The sequence below is a fragment of the Caenorhabditis remanei genome, chromosome IV, assembly GCF_010183535.1.
Source record: "Caenorhabditis remanei strain PX506 chromosome IV, whole genome shotgun sequence".
NCBI classification, from domain to species: Eukaryota; Metazoa; Nematoda; class Chromadorea; order Rhabditida; family Rhabditidae; genus Caenorhabditis; species Caenorhabditis remanei.
The window spans coordinates 13,330,943-13,352,213 of NC_071331.1; the positions used below are offsets into that span (position 1 = coordinate 13,330,943).

Here is a 21,271-nt window from a genome sequence, read left to right on the forward strand (position 1 = left end):
TCAGCTCTGAATTTACTGCGTATGGAATGATTGTAAAGAAGAATGCATAGGAGCCAATAGGAAATAGTGTACACATTTTTTCAAAAAATCGTATCCCCACCGAATCGTTTCCAACATGTTGCTCAAGACTTTCGACTATGAGCGACGAACTCTTTCAGTGACTCAATCAATCAAATTTCAGCAGAAAACCTCAGACCTCGTATTTTGTCATAAGCTAACTGATTGTTTCAAGAAGAAAAGTTATATGTTTATGTGCTCATACATTGATATGAACTTTAACTTCACAACTATTTCAGAATCCCAATGATTTGATTAGAGCCTATTTACATCAATAAACTCCCATTGGCGTGTTCTGTTCATTTTGAGAAACATTAAACTCTTTGTCTAAATCAAAAATAATGATTCTATCCAACTTGATTCGTTTTCCATCATCAAAACAGAATCAGATTTCCCCCCTGACAAAAAGAAGTTGCATAAGAAGTTGAATTGAATAGTTGACCTGGAAGAAATGCATTATTTCTGGAGAAACAGCACACAGATTCATCCTACTCCATTTGACCTCGAAAAAACATTAATTGTTGTCAAGTCATCTGAAGAAAAGGCTCGAGGTGAGAAGACGAAATGACATAAATATATCCGAATTCGGGAGGAAAACAATTCATTTCTTCTTCTCCGATTATGTTTTTGTTTTTACGGTTTGGAAGTTTTGAGAAAGGAATAATCTGGGATAAAGACGGAAAAGTCAGAATGGTTTTCTTCAGAAAATTTCCATAAGGAAACTAGAGTCTGTTGCTTCCGATAACTGTTGCTTTCGATCGTCAGAGTTTTAAACAGTCTTCATTGTATAGAAAACATGAGATGGAAAGGTTTTGTGTTCCATGAAATTGACTTGGCAATGTCCACTGATATATTTGTTTTTCTTTTAGCAAAACAACATGGTTGAGAATAAAAGTCAAAATCCTAAACCTGGAATATTCATTTCGAAGAACTAAATTTTGAAAACGTTGATTCAAAAATCTAAAAATTTCCAGTTCCCGAGCATTCCAATTCGCCATTTCTAACTCTGACAACAAGTTACCATAATATTATCTTTGATTCTTTCCACGTTTCTCTATTCTCGCCCTCTCACAAACAATCATAAACTTTTCCATCCACTGAATGACCATTCATCCTCATTTTCTGTCTGTCCCTCTGATGATGCCCCGTTGGGACGGCTGACCTAGATTAGACTATTCCGAGTTGAGTATACGAAGCGATGCTTCCGTTCTCGGATCATTGAATCATTGTCCGAACTAGTGAAGAGTTGATTGGGCAGTGTGAATGTTGTATAAAGTCAGGAAAGCGATAGGTTAGATAGGTACAATTCCCAGATAGAAAGCTTACTATGGAATGTGGTTTTGGAAATTATCAATATTTCAGAGTATCCTCAAAAGTTTCGGACTAGTGTGCCATTTTCTTAAAAACTCCTTCCGTAGAACAGAAACTATTGTTGTCGATTGAAACTGCACTCAAACTTATTAGAGACTCTACTGGAGAAAACTACTCTTAAAAATCGTTCATCCTCTGAACACTACGGTTTTTTGTTCTGAAAAACGGCTCGATTCTCTCCAGCTCATTGATCTTTGACATTTCTCTCCAACTCCCATTATTATGATTCTCAGTCAGTCTGATTCCATCCCATAAACCCCGCCAATCCTGTTACAATAATCCTCACCTGAATAACCTGAATGACCTCTCCCGAATATCGTTTCAAATCCCGAGAAACTCTACTTTCATTTCGCTTCATTCATAATTATACTACTCAAATCATCCCTCGCTCTTTCAATTTTTCAATTCAATTCCTTCTCTCTTTCTTCTAAAACTTTTCCACATCCCAATTCAGAAACTTTACGATTTCCATTCCGACGCCATCGTTGTCGCAGAAGTGATGACCTTGTCTTGTGTTAGTACATTCTCTACCAATCTCCTACTTTTTCGTTATCCTTCGATGGATAACTGAAGGTTAATCAGTGTGATACCGCAAAGTATCTGTGACGTGGCTCCTCATTTCCTCTCCTCATCCATCGTCCGATAGTTTCTCAATGGCATTTTATCGGGCCGTGGGTGGGCAAATAACACAAAATCTATGACTGAAAAGGAATCTTCCGTCTAGGCAAGGCCAAATCCTCAATATTTGTTCTTTAAAAATAAAAATAAAGTGCCAAATTTAATGCAAAATTCCGAATTTTTCAAGTTTGCTCAAATCTATGAGCTCATCTGGGCCAAGTGTTACGAACCGGATGGAGATTTACGGGAAAAAAAATAGTTGAGTTTTGAAACGTTTGTCTGAAAACTTTTCGAAAGCTCACTGCAATACCGTTTGGTGTACTGGAAGAATAGCAGTTTGAGTTCATGTTATTTGTAAAAACCTCATATGCCTTGTCAATAAATGAAATAAATTCAATTCATTCCGTATCAGCTATAGCTTTTACTCGAGGGCTCAAACAGAATCTTCTCTTTCAGACAAACTACTGTCTCATTGAGTGCACGTGGAATCAAGCATTCTACGTTTTGCACAATAGAGCTTTAAACTGGAAAAAATGGGGAAGGAATAATTAAATAACAGTAGATTACAAATTTTGTGAATTTTAAGAATTTTCCTTCAAATAACTCATGAAATCATCCCAATCCCATTTACTTCCACTAACTTTCTTCTCTTAACTACTTTGATCTCTAATCATCTAGCTCCTATTCAATGTCCTTTTTCCGTGTTTTCTCCTCATTGAAAAGCGCGAAAAGGTGATTGGATGACCGGATCCAGTCCTCTCTTCTATTCCAATTCCTCCGTTCAATCCCATTTCGATCCCTTTTTGCCCCCTTCCCTCTCTCACCTTCGAAAACCAGTTGTTCCAAAAGCCGAGATGAAAAAGAATCAGCCGGTTTCTACCTCTTCTATATGTATCTATGTATATTCTGAAGTATGCATTGAGAACAAAAAAGAAGAAAAAGAAGAAGAAGACGTGGGAGACTGTACTGGATAGAATACGAACAATTTCTTTTTCTCTCTATACTCGACAGCAGGTTTTGCCGATTGTGGTAGGCGTTTTGTCAATGCGGACACACAGACAAAAGTACCTCTTTTCTGTTTTTTTTGACGACTAGCCCCCTGTGGTCAGCTGATTTCCAACTTTGTGTTTGTCGTTCAGTTGATGCAAAAACAAATTTTTGTTCGGTGGTCATTCAAATAATCAACCGTTCAGGTCCTTGATCTGGAAGAATCAATCAAAAACTAAGTCAATTGGATCAGAATGATTTTGGACACTTTGGCCTCTTAAAGAATATTATTTCTAAACAATTTAACTTTTATTTCTCCCTAGTATAGAATTCAGAGCAAAATTTAGGTTGAAACATTTTCAGGAAAATCTGAAGATTTATCTGAAGCAGTTTCAATTCTTCCTAAGTCCGAATATTTGAGTTAATCCTTTTTCTGAAATCATCCTCAAAAACAATTTCATTGACATTTCCGGTAGACATGTCCAATTGACCATTTGATTTCATTGAATAGACTCTTGACTTTTACTAATTTATGGCCTTTCGCTCAATGACAAACCGTTCGTGACGTCAAAATGAACATTAGAACTTTCTGGAGTATTTCCTAGCAGAAGTGATCTATCCCAACATTCCTATCATTCCAAAAATAAGAAAATTAGCTGTCTCCGCCCTCTCTTCTTACGCCTTCTTTCTCTTTTTTGTTTCATTTGCCAAAAAATGTTTTGCTATCATTCAGTTAGTTTACTAAATAGTTACCACAATTACGTTTCAACTTGTTTTCTTCTTCTTCTCCTTCTTTTTTGTATTTTGTCGCTAAATTAGTTTCTTTTTTTGGATGCAACAAGAGTGTAATCATTGATACTGTTTTTGAAAATTCAATCAGGATCTGATGATGTTCAGTGCACTTCTGATAAAATAGATTGAAAAAAAATTTCTTCGTATGTACAATTTCTGTGGAGAATTTGAAGAGTAAACCTAGAACTTCCGTTTTTGTTGTTGTCTACTTTTATGCGCGAGTTCAATCCGGAGAAGCTCGGCAAAGGTAATTCTCCAAATCTTCCATTTCATTGCAAAAAAGGGTTCCTGTGCTCCTTTCGGATGTAACTGTTGAACCTAAGATTACCAGAAAAAGTTATCAACTACATAAATGAAGCTCTACACTTTTCCTTTCAAAAAATGTTACAATGGAACAATCTGTGACTCCGTGAAACACTGTCAAAGTCTTCGTTTTTTTCAACGGAGAGATGTCGAAATAAATCGCAAAAGCCTTCTGTCCAGTACCGTTTGAGACTATTTTTAATTATCACCATCATCATTTTTAGCTATAAAAATAACTGTGTTTGATTTTTGAAATTACGTTGTCATCCTTCTCCCGTTTTGTCATCTAAAAATCCCGTTCTTCCATTCAATCCTTCATCCCCATCTTCTTCTTGATTCTGCCATTGACAATCCTTCTGATGTAGACAAAGGAATGAGAGAAGAAGAAGAAGATATGTAAGTACAGAAGAGATACAAGAATACAAATGACAAGTGTCTGATGAACAGTGATAATGAATCGGACGGAGAGCGCATGATGATGCTTTCGATGGCGATGATGATGGTGATAAACTTGATTATGTCAGAGGGAGAGAATGGAAACATTCGTATTCGGCAGATTTGTGGCAAACCTATTCCAAGTTCTTCGTTTCCTGTTTTAGTGATAGATGACAGATGAGTAATCGGCAGTTTTCGGAGAGAAAGAGGAAAGAGATTTCTTCCTGAAATTCCGTAGCGTAGCCGATTTCTGTGTCATTGAATATCCTGGTAGATTTAGAAGAGAACTAGAAAAACTAAACATTGAAATTCAATAGGTCTTCAGCTTTTCACTACTGTTCATTCCTTCCAAATTATTCTATAGGCAGCCCTAAACCGTCCTAGATTTCTGTTTCTGGAGATGCAGCTTATTTTTACAACCTTCATCTATCCGCCTTCCCTATTTTTCTCAAATTCACCGCAACGACCTTGATGAAGTCCCCAGTTGGGGAGGTCGGCTAATCCTACCATCCTAAAACTACGACCAATTATTTTTACCCTCTCTTCGAAACCTTCAGTCAATCTTCATACGCATGTTTCTTTTTTCATAGCTTTATACCTTATTGTTTCACGGACTTTGGTGACTGATAGAATAGAAAATTTTAACAGTTGGATCTGAAACTGAAAACAGTTGTGGGCGTTGTTCTATATTCTAGAAGTATAAACTTGGAAAATCGCATTAAAAGAAAAACCATCTTTTCCATTAATATTGATAATTTCTTAGAAAGTTTTCGGAGTTTGTGGGGCCCGTGCCAAGAAGGTCAACCTGCTTTTGGGTGAAGTTCTCACAAAGTTATAGGAGGGCTAATATTTCAGACGATCATTAGTCCAAATAATCGAGGGTACAAGGTCTTTGGGCAGAGTTGCCAATCTTTAGGACGTTACGATCTCGGTTTAGAAGCCTTTCGTTGGCTTGGATGGTCCAGTTGGTTTTGCCAAGAATGTTGTGATCTATATGCTGAAAATTTTCCTGTCTAAGAATCCAGCTGAAAACTGTCTCTCATCAGTTTCACTAAACCGAACAGATATAACTTCTTTGAATCCGAAAATTGACTTTGAACATCTTCAAACTTCGAGATCAACTTCAGATATCTTTGAGATAAAAAACCAAGAAACTGAACTTCTAAAAGTTCACCCCGTAAATTCTATTCAACCTCCTCTCCTCCGTTTTCCTTATCCTAATTTTCTGCAAATGCCGCCCGAATTTGCCGTACTCCTTATCAAATCCCTTTGAATTTATTCTTCAGTATTTCGGAAACCTTGAGAATATTCTCTCCTTCATCAAGTCCCACCTCTCTTCTCTTTTATCCGGTTATCTTTTTCTTTCTTTTCATTGTTCCTCCTCTCTTTATCACTTTCTTCTTCTCCTTTTATCACCTTTTTCCATGTAGATTCGGAGATTGTATAGATGTGAACTTGCAGAAAATATATCTATATGTACTTTGTACACGCAAGAATTTTCGGGAAAAAATGGGAGAAAGTGGTCTATGAGTTCAAAGTTGAGAAATCTGAAATGTTATTCTTCAATCCCGTTGTACTGTGTAATTTCCCAAAAACTAAATATTGTGTTTTCAGAGAAGTAAACTTTCATAATAATGTCAGTGGAACTTGCTCAACTAAACAAATTGGATACCACCAAACTACCAGAATCCAGTGTTGCTTTCGTCAAAAACGCTTCTGGTAAGAATTATGTTTCTATCAGTGTGACTTGCTTTTAAAAAGTGGTCTACCGAGACAGAAGGCCTATTACTTTTCTTTATAAAAAGTTCTTTAAAATTATCAAAATTTAAATTTTCCAGGCAAGACCCTTGCTCGTGAAACCATAATTAAATACACTCCATCCCTTGCCTACGCTGTTGTCCAAGAACTCGATTCTACGATTCTTGGAAAAGATATTCTTGTTGAGAAGAAGCCAGAAGATGACCTTCAACTCAAGCTTATCACCATTGAGGTAAGATTAGCCACTACAAAAACTAGCTTGATAATTTCCCAATCTTATAGAAAGTGAAAGAGAATCGACGCCTTCTTCCAATTGCTCAACAATTCCATACAGTTCCAGATGGAAGACATGCTGAGTGCCATATGACTGATGTTCTTTCAACTCATTCTCTCGGAACTTACAATCTGGATCTCAAGAAAAATGTGACCATCGATTCGTTTGAGGTTTGTCGATTCAGAAATAGTAAGAGACTTTCTGGTAGTTTGGAAATAAAATTCATTGTTTAAAAATGTAAATTAAAAAAAAAGAATTTTCAGCTGACCGACTCATGGAGAGACGATGCTGGATTCATTGTCACTGACAGAAATATTTATATTCAAGGGACTTATGACGTGGCGAAACTTCTCCCAACTCTTCTTCCATCTTCTCGTAAGTCCATGACCCTTCATCCCAAAAAAAGAAGTAAAAATATTTCAGAAAAAGTGACACCATACACGAAGACTGACTTCGACTTGGTTTCTGACTTCGATTCGACAGTATGCGGATTCTCTCGTGACGCCTATCTCACTCTTCTTCTCTCTTCTTCGTCGACAATTCTTCTTGCCAAATCCTCGGGATCCATCGATGGAATTATTGTTGGAAACGGATCCGACAGAATCAATTTGATCTATGCTGAAACTATTGAAATTGCTCATGCTCTTCTCAAATCTTATGTAGAGAAGACGAAAGTGAAGCAAGTCATTTTGTTCACTGTTCAAGGAATCTGGGAGTGTGAGCCAACAAAGAAACGGGCGGTCCACAGAAGACATACTAGAGCTGTTCCTTCTCTTATCAAATGGGCCAAGGTTTGATCAATTCTGAAATTTCCTTTGCTTTTCAATTAAATATTTTCAGATCTACGCGTTGAACATGGGTGTCCACATCGTTTAAAACCAACAGAAATTCTAATTTTTTGAATTATTTTTTCATAACTAAATTCTGAAATTTATATATATTTTTATTCCTCCAATTATCCAACTCCCCTCCCTCCATCCACATATCCCACAATCCACCAAAGTGTTCTTAACCTCCTCCTATTTTTCCAATTTTAAAGCATGCATTGTAACTTTGAATTCTTTTATTAAACGTTTCCAAAACATTATATTATTAAAATTAACAAGAACAACCACAGAACACGTGTTTTAAACTCAAAACAACTCGTCATCCGTGTCATTCGATTCGTTCAAACGTGGAGCTCTGCCACGACGACGTCCACGTTGCAGAATCTCTTCATCGGATGATTCTGGATCTTCTCGTCGTTGAGCTTTTACGGGAGATCTAGAAGTTGGCTTCAATGGAGATGAATTGTTTGAGCTTGCTTGCTCAGTCGATGTGTTGAATTCAGTTCCTTCTGATTCGTCTACTATTGTTCCTTTGAATATTTCAATCAAATGAGACTTCTTCAGAGGATATTGTCTTTCTTCAAGACAGTGGAAGTATCTGAACCCGTCAGTATCACTTATGACGTCATCGGAAGATCCTGAAGTCATGAGCCAATCGACGACCGTTCTGACGTCTCCGGATGTTTCAGATTCTTCGATCTCTTCAAGAAGTTTTGGCGCACTATGGAAGAACGTCAGAAGATGCAAAAGATTCGAAATTTCAAGTACATCTTCTGCTTCTTCGATTCTATTAGCCAACGTTTCCAGAAGAATTCGATAGGAAATTGTCCAGATAGTGCTGATATATCCAACGGCTCGTTGTTCTAGTTCAGTACCATCTTCTGAAAAATTAAGAAAATTTTGATTTTGAAAATTTATAACAGAACGGACCTAAATGTTCATAAACCGACATGAGTGACACAATCATTTCTTTCGACGTGGCCAATTTTTCACTAATTGTTCGAAGTAGAGTTTCGGAGTTTTCGATTTCCAGAAGCTACAAAAAAGGTTTAATGCATCGAAGCGGTATGATTTTGAAGCTTACAAAATGAATTTTCGCCAAACAAGACAGATATAATTCGTTGACTGGCATCGATTTGGAAATGTCTGAAAGTTGAGTAATAGTTAAAATTCAAAAAATAACAAAAATCACCTCGATTAGCAAACTTTTTGAATATTGTGGTCAGACTTCCAGTAGCTGATGGAAACTCGAGAGAAGCATGAAGAGCACGAGTGTGGAAATATACGCTTTCCAAGTATTGAGCACTGAATAATGATGGGGTTTAGTGTTTAATTCTAAACGGAAAGTTACCTGAAAACTGAAATTAGTCCGAGTTGATTCCAAACTGCTCCGTCTGCCGGATTGATTCGACATGATTGTTCGTAGAGTTCTCTCGCTTTTGGCAAACAATCCTATAATATAATTGAATGAGAAAATTAATTCCTCGAATTGTCAATTTTCTCACTTTGTATCTCATTAAATCTCCAATTCTCAAAAGAATATACGCCATGAAAACTCGAGAATTCTTCTTCGATTTCACTGGTTTTCTATCCGAATAAACTGGGGAATTCCATCTCATATGTGGTGAAATATCCTGTCCGAAACTAGGTATTTCGTAGTGACAATCAACAAGAAGTGACAATTCAGTCATGAATCCCATCGCCAAATTTTGAACATTCAAGTCGACGACTCGATCATTTTCTGATGCTTTTCGCATTTCGTCCATCATTTTTTTCAGTTTACTCCAATATTTCATATCCAATCTTTTAGAAACAGACATTTCGAAATCAGCAACGAACATTTTCATTATATGCTGAATATTTCAATATTTCAACTTTTGATTGGCTGATGTCCATGATTTCTTACCCTTAAGTACTGTGGAGCACTTTCTACGCCACGTGGCATCTTTTTCAGTTCAATGAGAAGCTCTTCCCATTCTTCTGACATGTTTGGTACTATAAATAAATAAATGCATTTGCAATTTTCGTTTTTTCTCAAGTATGTAATTGTATAGGAATCTGCAAATTCTGTTCGATTACAATAAACGCCAAGAGGAATCAGACGAAACAAGATTTATCTTCAGTTTGGTTGGAGAAAATTCAGTTCAGAAACCCGGCTCATAAAAGGAATAGGAATGATACACTTCGACTTTAGGAGGGAGAGAAAATTCTAAATTTTCGAAGGAAAACAAAAAAGAGTTGAAAAGGGAAGGATTCTACATAAATCTATACATACAGAGAGAATCTTTGGGATGTTTTGTAGAGACAGAAGAACTGGAGGAACGTATGAATTTTCAAAACATCTGAAAATAACTAAAACATCAAAAAGCATCAAAAGTCAGAAAGAATCTACCGGTTTGTCAGCCGAAACAAAAATATGAAAACAATCACAATTTCACATGCGGGAACGATTGCGGAGGACTTAGACTGGGGGACAAGGGGATTTTTGGTATATTTTCGAAATATTTGGTGAATAAGAGTTAAGACAATAATATTCAGAGTAGAGATGAATAATAGAACAGGATTCAATGTGATGTGAAGGAATTAGTAAAAAACGATTGATCATATTAATCTTCGATGAAGCAGGGGTTAGTGTACACGGGAGGGGGAAGAAAATCACTGGGAAGTTGATGGAATAGAATCGGGAAAACAACGGTGCTTCGTAGGAAATTGATTGATACAGAGAGCGAGCCGTCTGATATCAATCGATTCCCACGTAGTCATGAAAAAAAAAACTAAATAAGTCCGTAGACGTTGTAATATGCCTTTTTGTTGGCAGCTGCAGCTGCTGCAGCGGATTGTGGTGTTTTTGCAGTTGCAGGTGGAATGTATGTAGAAGATACCATTTGACTTCTCATAACGGCATCCATCACAGAATACTGCGAATCGTAGTGAAGAACATTTGGTGCTGATTGAGAACGTGTCAGTTTAGGTAGAATAATGTCGCGCAAACGTTCGAGAACCTAAATGATATCGTTAGATCTAAAATAAAGAACTTGAGAACACTCACGTCTCCGAAAACTGGTCTCTCATTCCTATCGAACATAATACAATTGTCATACAACTTGAGCAAACTCTTTGGCGTATCATGACGAATTTTCGTTCGATCCGGCCTCAAATATCCTCTACCAACCATGAAAAGTATCTGATCTCGGTTGTTAATGTTGGAATATGGAAGGTGTGAGGAGAGAATTTCGTACATGCAGACTCCAAATGAATACACATCCGACTGTGGCGTATACGGATTATCATCTTGCATTCGGATTACTTCGGGAGCCATCCACAATATACTACCAGTTGGCTGTTGTTGTGGTTGACCTCCGTTGACAGTCCATTTCGTTTTGACAGTTGCCAAACCGAAATCTCCTATTTTGACAGTTGACATATCGTCCATGAGGAATATGTTGTTCGTTTTAAGATCACTGCAAGTAGAATATCAGAAATTTGGAGACATCTACTTTCTACTCACCGATGTATAATGTTCTTTGAGTGCAAATAATTCATGCCAAGGGACACCTGTTTCAGTATATCAATAACGGCGCTCATTTCGAACTCAACGCGAGGTTCTGAAAACAAATTAATTCTGTTAGATTATTATTATCGTTAATTCCTACCTTGAACATGAATGTGCCTGTACAAACTGGATCCTTCACACCATTGCGTGATAATTGCTATCTCTGGCTCTCTAACCCATCCCATGAACAACAAAACATTGAGATGACGAGTCTTCTTGAGCACTGCGACTTCATTTTTGAATGCAGCCAATTGCGAAGGCGACGGATCCACAACATTCAATTTTTTGATAGCAACGGTTCCGAAAAATTCGCCCCGATACACGGTACCGAATGAACCAGATCCGACTTTATAGTGTATCTAAAAAAATAATGTTTTGGCCATTCTTTGCGATGGACACCTACCAAGAACTCATTTGGCAAAATTTCCCAATCTTCATGATGTGGTTTCTGTGGTGGACGAGATCTTTGGGCTTCGATGCGTTCTCCAGGCGATCGGCTTCGGTTTCGGAAGAATCCGGGTGATATCTGAAATTTTTCGATGCCATTATGATTTTTCAAAGAAAAACTATCATACCTTTTGTGGAGGCGCTGATTGTGGTGGCGTCAGTGGAAGAGCATGTAGATGGGCAGCGACAAGAGATGAAGTGGTTGATCCCGTAACATTTGACGGTTGGCCGATTAGACCGCCAGGAGGCGAAGAGCATGTTGAAGACGGAGAATTGGAACCAAGCGGTGTACAATCGACAAGCGGATGCAAACGATTCATTCGAGCACCTGAAAAATATTTTTCTTCGTGGAAATGAATGGAAAAATCGCCGCATTGAAAAATTTAACGAGAAATTTTTTGTAGGCGAAACCGCGCCGCACTTTCACTGAACGCTCCGCCCACATTGTGCAACAGTGCTCGAAAACACTGCCGCATTAATTCAATGAGGGCATGGCGTAGTGACGACAGCGATTTAGCTTGAATACATTTGTCTGAGTCAGTAATAAATACTCCGGAAAGTTTCTAACAATTAGTTCGAACATCTTTGCTGATTCATCGCGATGTTCTTGTCCTAACCTGGCAAAATATGTCCACCACTATAGCAATGCGGCCGACGTGCTTGCGTTGAAAGTAATGATCCCGTTTTGTCTTTTGACTCTTCTTCCAGCCGTTTAGCTTCCAGTGCATCAAGAATACGTTGCTGGAAAAGAAATAAAGATTTCGAAACAGAAAAACGAAAAAATAAGTTACATTGTGCTGCACTGTCGCTTCATCGTTGATTGCATTTATGTTTGGTGCAGAAGAGCTTCTATCCCGTGGATATGGTCCAGCAGGTGACAATTGAGCCGTTTCTGCCTGTGGAGATACTGTCAATGGATGCCTTTTGACACCACCCGTTCGCTTAATACTCGTCAAATCTGGATGAGAACTGTCTGGTGTCGCCGCTGGACTTTGTCCGCTCGTTGGTGCAAGACCCGCAAGCACGATTTCGGCGACTGATCTGTCCGGGCCTTCGACTTCCGATGCTATCCCGAATAGTTGTTTGACAAGCTGAAAATGATAAAATTCTAATTTGAAATGGATAGAGGTGAGCATACATCCTCATTCTTCGGCACCGATTGTAGCAAATCACAGTAGAGAGGAGCGAATGATGAGCATCGTTGATGAAATTTGAATTGACAAAATTCACATCGAAACCCCATCATCCATATCGGATTATTGCACACATCACACGACTTTGGTGGAATAAACGTTCTCCGAACAATTGCATGTTTTATAGAAGATACTGTGTTGAGATATTCCGAATGAACCCATAACTCGTTACCCGGGAGACGCGAGGCTATTTCTTCCATTGTCAACTGCAAGATTAAAATGTAAAATGAAGGGTTTCCTTGGTAACCCGCTCATGTCCACAAACGTTCTCACGCATTCACATACTTTTCTCGTGTTTACACCCTTCTTCACACTTGTTTTCGAACATAAGTTCCTTATAATTTTGGTTTACTCGCTTTATGACTAACCGATAAATCAATTGATTCTTGTTTTGGATCCGGTGACGTATTCACGTGGCACAACTGAGGTGTGATGTTTCGTTTTTTGAGCAATTTCGAAATTGCATCTCTAGCTGTTTCACCGGGTCGAACCTGTAATTAAAATATTGCAAAATCTTCATCACTTTATTTCTAAAACTCACCTCAACTCTAGAATGTTGATCAAATGGCAAATGTACCATAATCATTTTGTACTTGAACTTTGGTGGTTCTTTGTCACTTGTCCCTACTCCAGAGTGATCATGTCCAGACAGTGAATGAAGACTGTCGCTATGCTTAGGATATAGTGGAGTTGAAGGGCTTGCCATCGGAGATGCTTGATCCTGTAAAACGCTAATTTAGATGGACACTAGATAAGTAAAAGTTCATTTAGAGAATAGTTAAAAATGAAGTCTTTGAGTATCGCGCTTCCCCACAAATAACACATAGTTTGTTATAAACGGCAATCACATTGAGTTAGTGTTTTACCTTCCGATCAATAGATGACGATGCACATCTCGGCAGGCTAATCAGCCGCGGAGACGGGCAATGTGGACTCGTCGGAGTCGTCGCCGCCGACGATTTTTTCAAATTTATTCGGCTCATTCGGCGACGTGTTGACGATGATGGCGTTTGAGATGACGTGACAGGAGACTTCTGAATAGGTGTTAGTGAGTACATAGAATTAAGAGACTCTAAGACATTTCGGACGGATTCGGACACGGAACATGGACATTTTTGGTAACACATTTATGACGAGGGACATAATAATGGAAAATTAAAGTTCAGCGTTTGAGTAGGGATATAATCGAGGACTGATAGTCAAGTCTCGGAATGTCTATAAATATAGTAATATGGGAACTTTAATTTTCTAAGAACTCGCTAGTTCGTTGAGTTTGTTAATCGCCAGACGAATATTCGTGAAACGGAATGTTTAACTTAGATGAAACTATTTATAACTTTTCAACTTCAATCTCTTTTGCAATGCACAATAACAGATATTAATTTCTATTCTGATTTTTTCTTTTGACATTTTTAGTTTTCTCCCAGCATGATCATATGATTTCCAGATCTGATAATTACATGTTTCTTGATGTTCAATCGTTCAATTCATTGAATTTTTCAAACGCACCGTCGGACGAGAGCATTCCATCAAAAATCAAAGCGATTTAAAAAAGAATAATAAGAAGGAAAATCAATAGTTTCGCCGATAGAAGGTCAACAAAAGAAGAAAAAGAGGCGGTAGCGCAAAGATGATTTTTTTCTTCTTTCCAGCGAGAAGTACACGGAAAATTTAGTCCGCGGGACGAACTTTTCATTACTCTTCCACCATTTTCTCGGGCCTTTTTGAAGCCCTTAAAAAAAAAGAAGGATTTCAAGAGATGAAAACTTGAGAAAAATAGACAAATTGGAATTTTGTGACTTTTGTATGGAAAACGGAAGATATTCTTGCTGTATAATCCGGTTTTCGAATCACCCATTCATGTAACAGTAAGCCAGACTAAAATTACAGTACCACTGACCATCTACACCTCATTAGAGAGGTTTGAGTCAGAATTAGTAAAAGACATGTTCTACTTACCGGTGCTGACTTCCGTCGACTCCATCCACCATGGAAGTGGCACACGGAATAGAGAACTGCCATTGCAGACATTTTCAGCTCAACTTCACAATCAGTAGGACCTCCCGACTCAACTAAGATCGAAAAATAAGTTGTTAGTAGGTGCCCTCTGTGCCAATGGTTCAAAAAATGGGAGGAGTTTGTTTTGCTCCTTTATTTTTTTTTTCTTCTCTTTTGGTCTCTGTGCTCGGAGGGAGCAGAGAAAATGTGTAAATCGGGAGCGGCACGTGCCACCGGTAGGGTAGGTGACAATGTTTTGGTAGGTCCGATTCAAGAAAAGGATGAGTAAATATTGAAAGGAATGACGGGAAAGGAACGTCCTTGCTACGTGAATTGCTTCATAGCATCCTAACAGAAATAGGTCAGAACATGAGAGCACTTTGAATGAGAAACAAAACAATTTGTTCAGTTGATGGAAGGGAAAAGAAGGAAAAAGGAAGGAAAGGGCATTCGAAATAATCCAATTATGGAACTAGGAACTAGTTATCCTCAGACTCATTTAGCTTCTGAAACTAGAATACTTATGTTATTATTTCTGAATCTGACAGCTTTTTGATATCCAATGTTAATGACAAGTTGCAGAAAAGGTTGCACGATTTTCGATAGAATACTTGTCTAAAAATGTTTGGCTGAACTCTTAGAATGTAATATTTGGAAGTAGCTATAATTGGTATGTGGAACACAAGGGCTACTGTAACTGAGAAAATCTCAAAGATCAGAAAGATAGCTGCTATACGTATAGCCAGTTTTTATTCCTTTGGCTATTCTAAAAGGAGAGAAAAATCATTCAGATCAGCACTCTCTCTTTTTATATTTTGCTGCATTCCCCGTTCTTTTTCTTCCAATTTCCGCCGTAATCCACTTGAAAAAGTGTGACTTCTGAAAAGAAACAAAATACACTCTATTCATCATCTCAAATCAAGTGTAGAGGTCATTTCTCTATTTCCTTCAAATATTTGTTTTATTTTTTTACTGCAAAAGGTTCAAAGTGCGCATCTTAGCTGCACGGATACGAATAAACATCAGGTTCTGTAATGTTAGTATACGTTGGTAGTACTCTTCCTCTTTTTTCAAAGTTCACAAATCGTTGTGTCTTGGAATCCATTCAGTTGTCTTTACTACTTTTCTTCTATATAGTTCGCTCACTTTTTTTTCTTTTTCTTGCTCTTTTGCTCCTCTCTCTGGTCACCGAAAGATTGATCATTGATTCTCTGTCAATATCTATTTCTCTCTCGAACTCTACTGATCTTAAATCAGATCAATGCACGGAAAAAAGAGAGAAAATATATGATATGTTTTTGAGTGATTTGGATACGGGATAACAAAAGAAAGAGAAGAAAGAAAAAAGACAAAGAGAGCACGTGTAATCATAGAATCAAAATGACTTTTGAACTGATTACAAGGGATCAAAATGTTAGCGATTTCGGTAGTTCGGGACAAGAACTCCGCGTTTTAAAAGTGCCCGCTTCTTTTTCAAGACTATCTCTTTTATTTTTAGGTAAAACTGTTGCTTTATTTGTTCTAGAATTTACCGATTCACCACCAACTGTTCGTGTTCTTTCCTCTGACCTATATATCATTCGTGCATCCTCCCACGAGTATTCCAGATCAACAAATCAAAGTTAGTTCGTCCTTTTCTTCTCCGAATGTCAGGTGATCTGACCCGAATCCGTAACTACGTCAAATGTCATGACCCATATTTCATCACTCAGAAGTTCAACGGAGAAGAAAAGAGAAGATCTAGAAACTGAGAAAGTTAGAAAACATTCGGAAGAACACATGCACACTCATAAAAAAGACGGGTCGGAGACGAGTCATGGTCCCTCTCTTTTCTTATTCTATCTTTTCATTTCAAAAAAGAAAGAAGAGTTAGTGTAATTTCTCAGGGATGTGTGCAAGATAAACATGCACAAACGGATCCTTGGAAACCCGAAAACAATTGAAGGAACAAAAAAAAAGAAACGAGGAAAACACTTTTTTAATGATTTCGAAACAGGGAGTGGCGAAAAGTACCTGGTTCGGAATGAAGAGTACTGCAGTTATGGGGCAATAGGTAGAGTATTTGGAGTCTTCCTATATGTGATTTATCAGAGAGTTAAGATAGTATTTGGTCTACAGTAAGTTCAATTAAACTTTCGTTCTAATATTTTATTTCTGAAAACAAACTCAGAAACTGCGTCAAGCTGTTTCAGATCTATATGTTCATTTTTAGAGCATTCGGTGAGATTTTCTAAGTTTTTCACATCATTAGAGTGTGACTGTTTAGAAAGGTTCTCACAAAAACCCCATTAACTAAACAGTGTAAGTTTTAAGGTTGCTCTATGTATCATTCTAAATATCATTAGTCAATCTGTGATTCTAGGACACTGTCTCGACGTCGGAGCTCTATGTGAGCACCGGGAAATCTAGAAGGAATAGAAAAATAGATACTTTTAAGAGAAACAGGGAGGAATAGAAACCAAAACATTTCTCTTTCGCATCCTATCTTATGAATCAAATTCCATGAAACGCAGATAAACAAGCCCATTTCATATGACATTTGCACATCAAATCAGAAATCTTGTAAGATCAGTCACATTTACTCCTATTAATCTCTGCACTTTCCCACTGAGAATTCCCATGCAAAAAAGAAAAAAAATGATATTCGAAAACTAATATGAAATAAGTTCTAATTGGTCACTTGGGAGAGAGAGAAATGAGGCGAAATGCTACACAAAAGGAATGAGAGATACGGGGACGTAGGCAAGTAACCGAGGCAACGAAATGAGAGCTTCCGAAATGAGAAAGGAGAGAAATGTTAGTTTTTTGGAGAGAGATGTGAAAACTAAAAGAAAAGAGACAAAATGAGCAAGGAATAGGCGGAGAGAATGGATAGAAGATGAATGTCAGAAGAGGATAATATATATTTGAGAATGAGAAATGGAGCTACTTGAATACTTGGAGAAAGAAGAAGAGAAAGATTTAGATGGTCTAGACTGGATTACGGTAGATGTATAGTCAAGTGCCCTTGTATTTCTCAAACGGGAAGAAGATTAATTGTCTTAAAAATATGGTTAGTTTAAGAGCCAAAAATAAGTTATATTTTGCAATTTTTTTAATTGATTAAAAGTAAAGTAGGAAAGTGGCTCATGCAGACACAGATTATCCCATGATCACCTTTTTAGTGAATTCTGTTCTTCCCATTTAGAGTTTCAGTTTTGGCTAGATTTTGACCTCCAACTTGGAAAATTGTGGAGGTGAAAAAAGGATGGAGTAATACTGAAATAGAGATAATGGTCATTACCAATTTATAGCTTTCATGAAACTATTTTCTGTCTAATTCTATCAGAGAATCTCATTTCCTTTATGTGACAGAAGTTTCTAGCCGAGTTACTGATTGTTTGGAGTATCTTTAGAGGAAGAAGAAGAAAGAAGAAGAAACTTGCACACATTCCTTTTCATTAAAATAGGTGACAAATGAGTCATGAAAGTTGCCAGTGAATAGAGAACAAAAGCCAGAACGGCAGCTCGTTTCCCTCACTGTGGTTGGATGGAAATAGGTGTAATAATGGAGTCGCGAATATCTTTTTGCTGATGACACCAGATCTTTTTTCTCTTTTTTCTTTCTTTACCATCAATCCTGTTGGAAGGAACAATGAACATTTTGCAGAATATTTGAGATGAAGAATTGATAATGAGTTAATAGAAGATGTGATTTATGATCTAGGCGAAGTTAGAGACAAGGAAGTGATTTGATAGACCGCGAGAGATGGTTGTTAAGACAGCTTTCTCCGTAACTCTTATTGTATTCTTGCCATTTCTAATGGTTTTTGAAACATTCCGTTATCAAGAGAGGTAGGAGACCAGCAATTACAGTAATCAGTTCCACCGTTAACGTTGCAGATTTTGAAAAAATTACACGATGTGAAAATCGACGTCTGATATGCAAAAAGGATTAGTAAACAAGAAAAAACTGAAATTATTTGGAAGCTAAAGTTACGCTGACTGGCATTAGATTTAATTTGAGAACTTTTGGTTCAAATTATCCCGTAATTGGTTTCCAACTCTTATCTATTTATTACATCTTTATGATCAAGAAATCGCCCTTGAAGTTTCATTTTGTTTTTGGAAATAGTTTTGATATGAAAATTGAGAAATTGTTTATGTACTTTATTTGAAAATAAAATAAACATAACCTGCCAATTCTTGCAGAACTGTAACTTTAGACGACTAATAAATCTACTCATTCGATCAGTTAGCAATCTTTGCAAATATAGAACAAAGTTGAGGCATAAACCGATTCGAACTGATAAGTAGTGAGTAATTGACAAATAGAAACTGAAGTTCACAGTTCCCAAAAAAGTGAAAGTTTTGATCTACAGTCGGACAGAGGAGGGGGACTTTCCACAAAACCACCCCTTCAGGGGGTTTGACGGAGCGAAGAAAAAAGAAAAAAAGACAAACTGGTTGATAAAAATGAAAAGAAAAGGGGAAATTGAATGATAATATGATAAAGATTTTGGAACTTTCATTCCTTTCTTTTGTAATTAAAACCCTTTGATCATAGACTTTCGATCTCTGAATGACTAGCATCTCCTCTGAAAATAAAATGATTTCCGAGCTTTTTTCTCTATTCTTACGTGCTTCTTATTCTTTCTTTGGTCATTGGATTGTGTGGGAATCTGATACCTAACTCGGCCCTCGCTAACCTTTTTTTAGCATTTTCCTACACTCCCATGAGTTTATTTTTGGATATTTTTGACCTATTTTTGGCATTTATTCATTTATGCAAAACTTATTTTTAGATATGCTCATTATCTAGGTTTCATGAGAATAGAAGAGAGAGAAGATGACAAACATTTGATGAGAATGGAACATTTCCCTCTAGAGGGTACGAATTTTGTAGACAATTAGACTTATTTTAATGGGATTAGTGTTTGATTTCTAAAGTTAATTACTGTAGTTTTGGTTTTTTAAATCTCTTTTATTATGGGTGTGGTGTCATTACTGGATTGTTAGAAGGCAGTATAACTATTCAGTTTAATGAGGTTTTCAGTTAATTGGGTACAAAAATCAAGGCGTAATCATGATGGCATTTTAGATTTTATTAGTTCTCTGTTAATTGGAAATTAATTAGTTGACTAATTACAGTACCACATTTTTCTATAGTGTTATACAGATTTCGAGGAAAAATGGAGGGACAAAAATTGAAAAAACTGGAGGAAGCTCAACATCGAAATGATTATTTTTCTAAGAGATCCTCCAATGTTATTCTTTTTTTCAAGTTAGCTGACGAAATAATAACAAAGTTTGGATACAATGCAAAATTTTGACTTCGCATGTGCAAAAACGACCAAATTGTGTTCATATTTCTATTTTTCTTCATATCATTCACATTTTCTATTTCTCATTTCCTCATAAGCACGCAATCTAACTAATCCAGACACCTATTCCTAGCAGACATAACAAAAAAACGAATAAAAGCACCTAATAAAAACTGTCTAATAATGGGGTTTGCTATGCTGCTTAGGGTATCACACGAAAGCAATAAAAGGAATAAATGGGAGATGAAAAGATGAAATAATGAGCTCCCTTCTGGCTCACAGAGCACAAAAAATTGAGCACAACCCAAAAAAAACCGAGCAAAATTTGTTAGGAAAGCTCCAAAGAGAGACAGAGAGCCACGGAAATGGAAATGGCAATATAAATGGGAGCAGAGCCCAGAGCAGAGACCTCTCCGGGACTCCGTGTGCTCTGTGTGCTCCGCGAGCCGCCGAGACTTTCTCACTGCCTGCGTCTCCTAATTTTTAGTAATGTTCTCATCCTTTTTTTCCTTTTTTGGCATCACTAGCCACTCGTCTTCACTCATTTCGACACACTTTTTCTTTCTCTTTTTTCCTCTTTCTCTTCTGTTCTTTTTTCTATTTTCCACGGGTTTCTGCCCAGTTTTGACCGGGCAAGCCAATGTGGGCGGAGCATGGTAAAAGTGTGCGGAGAGTATGCGAAAGGGTGCGCCGCACTTTGCCAAACCGAACTGCGTTTGGCTCCGCCCATTTTTGAATCCGATTTTTTGAGAGAAAGCCATTTCTGTCTGTGTTTTCTGTCGAAATTTCATTTTTCTCACTTTTTCCGAAATAAAAAAATTCAGGCTTGATCCACGTAGGTTTTCGGAGCATCCGGTTATCTTCGTCAATGTGTGCAACGTGTACAAGCTAGTTTTCCTAAATTTTGAAAAACAGTAAAAATACGCTTTGCGAGATTCTCTCCAAATAAGAATCATTAACGTAAGCTTACTTGATGCTTCTTTTATTCAAACTTATATTGAAAAAAGAAACACATGCTCATTCTAGCCTAAAATTCATCGTTGAAGAAAAATGCTGACAAATTATTTTCACATGGAAAACACAAAAGTTTTTTAGAAAAATAATGAATTCTATATTAAACAAATTTTCTGAATCATTTTTAAATATATATTTCCTCCCGAAGGATCATCAAAGCGAATATCGAAGCAGTTAATGAAACCCCTAGAGTCCTAGAAAATCCAAGAAAATCAAGCTATAATTTCACTGATTTTTCATTGCCACCTGTTTTTATCTTATTTTAACTATTATACGTGTTCTTGAATTTGATTCGTTCTGCGCATGTTTTCATCGTTCTTCACCGCATATATGATTCTTAC

The 21,271-nt window shown here is 37.2% G+C and overlaps 2 protein-coding genes across 2 annotated transcripts; one reads left to right on the plus strand and one right to left on the minus strand.

Moving 5' to 3' along the window:
- Window positions 1–6,197: 6,197 nt before the first annotated feature.
- On the plus strand, window positions 6,198–7,471 carry GCK72_013743 (uncharacterized protein; the record flags this gene model as incomplete). The annotated part of the gene is made up of 6 exons (XM_003096819.2): window positions 6,198–6,282; window positions 6,402–6,553; window positions 6,604–6,765; window positions 6,859–6,970; window positions 7,019–7,386; window positions 7,436–7,471. The coding sequence occupies 6 exons, from the start codon at window positions 6,198–6,200 to the stop codon at window positions 7,469–7,471; spliced, it is 915 nt and encodes a 304-aa protein (XP_003096867.1).
- A 2,725-nt stretch (window positions 7,472–10,196) lies between these two features.
- On the minus strand, window positions 10,197–14,646 carry GCK72_013744 (uncharacterized protein; the record flags this gene model as incomplete). The annotated part of the gene is made up of 13 exons (XM_003096811.2): window positions 10,197–10,424; window positions 10,472–10,883; window positions 10,931–11,027; window positions 11,076–11,334; window positions 11,379–11,501; window positions 11,551–11,750; window positions 12,040–12,163; window positions 12,214–12,513; window positions 12,561–12,821; window positions 12,984–13,106; window positions 13,157–13,336; window positions 13,482–13,649; window positions 14,575–14,646. 13 exons carry the CDS (start codon window positions 14,644–14,646, stop codon window positions 10,197–10,199), a joined length of 2,547 nt encoding a protein of 848 aa, XP_003096859.2.
- Window positions 14,647–21,271: the final 6,625 nt, after the last annotated feature.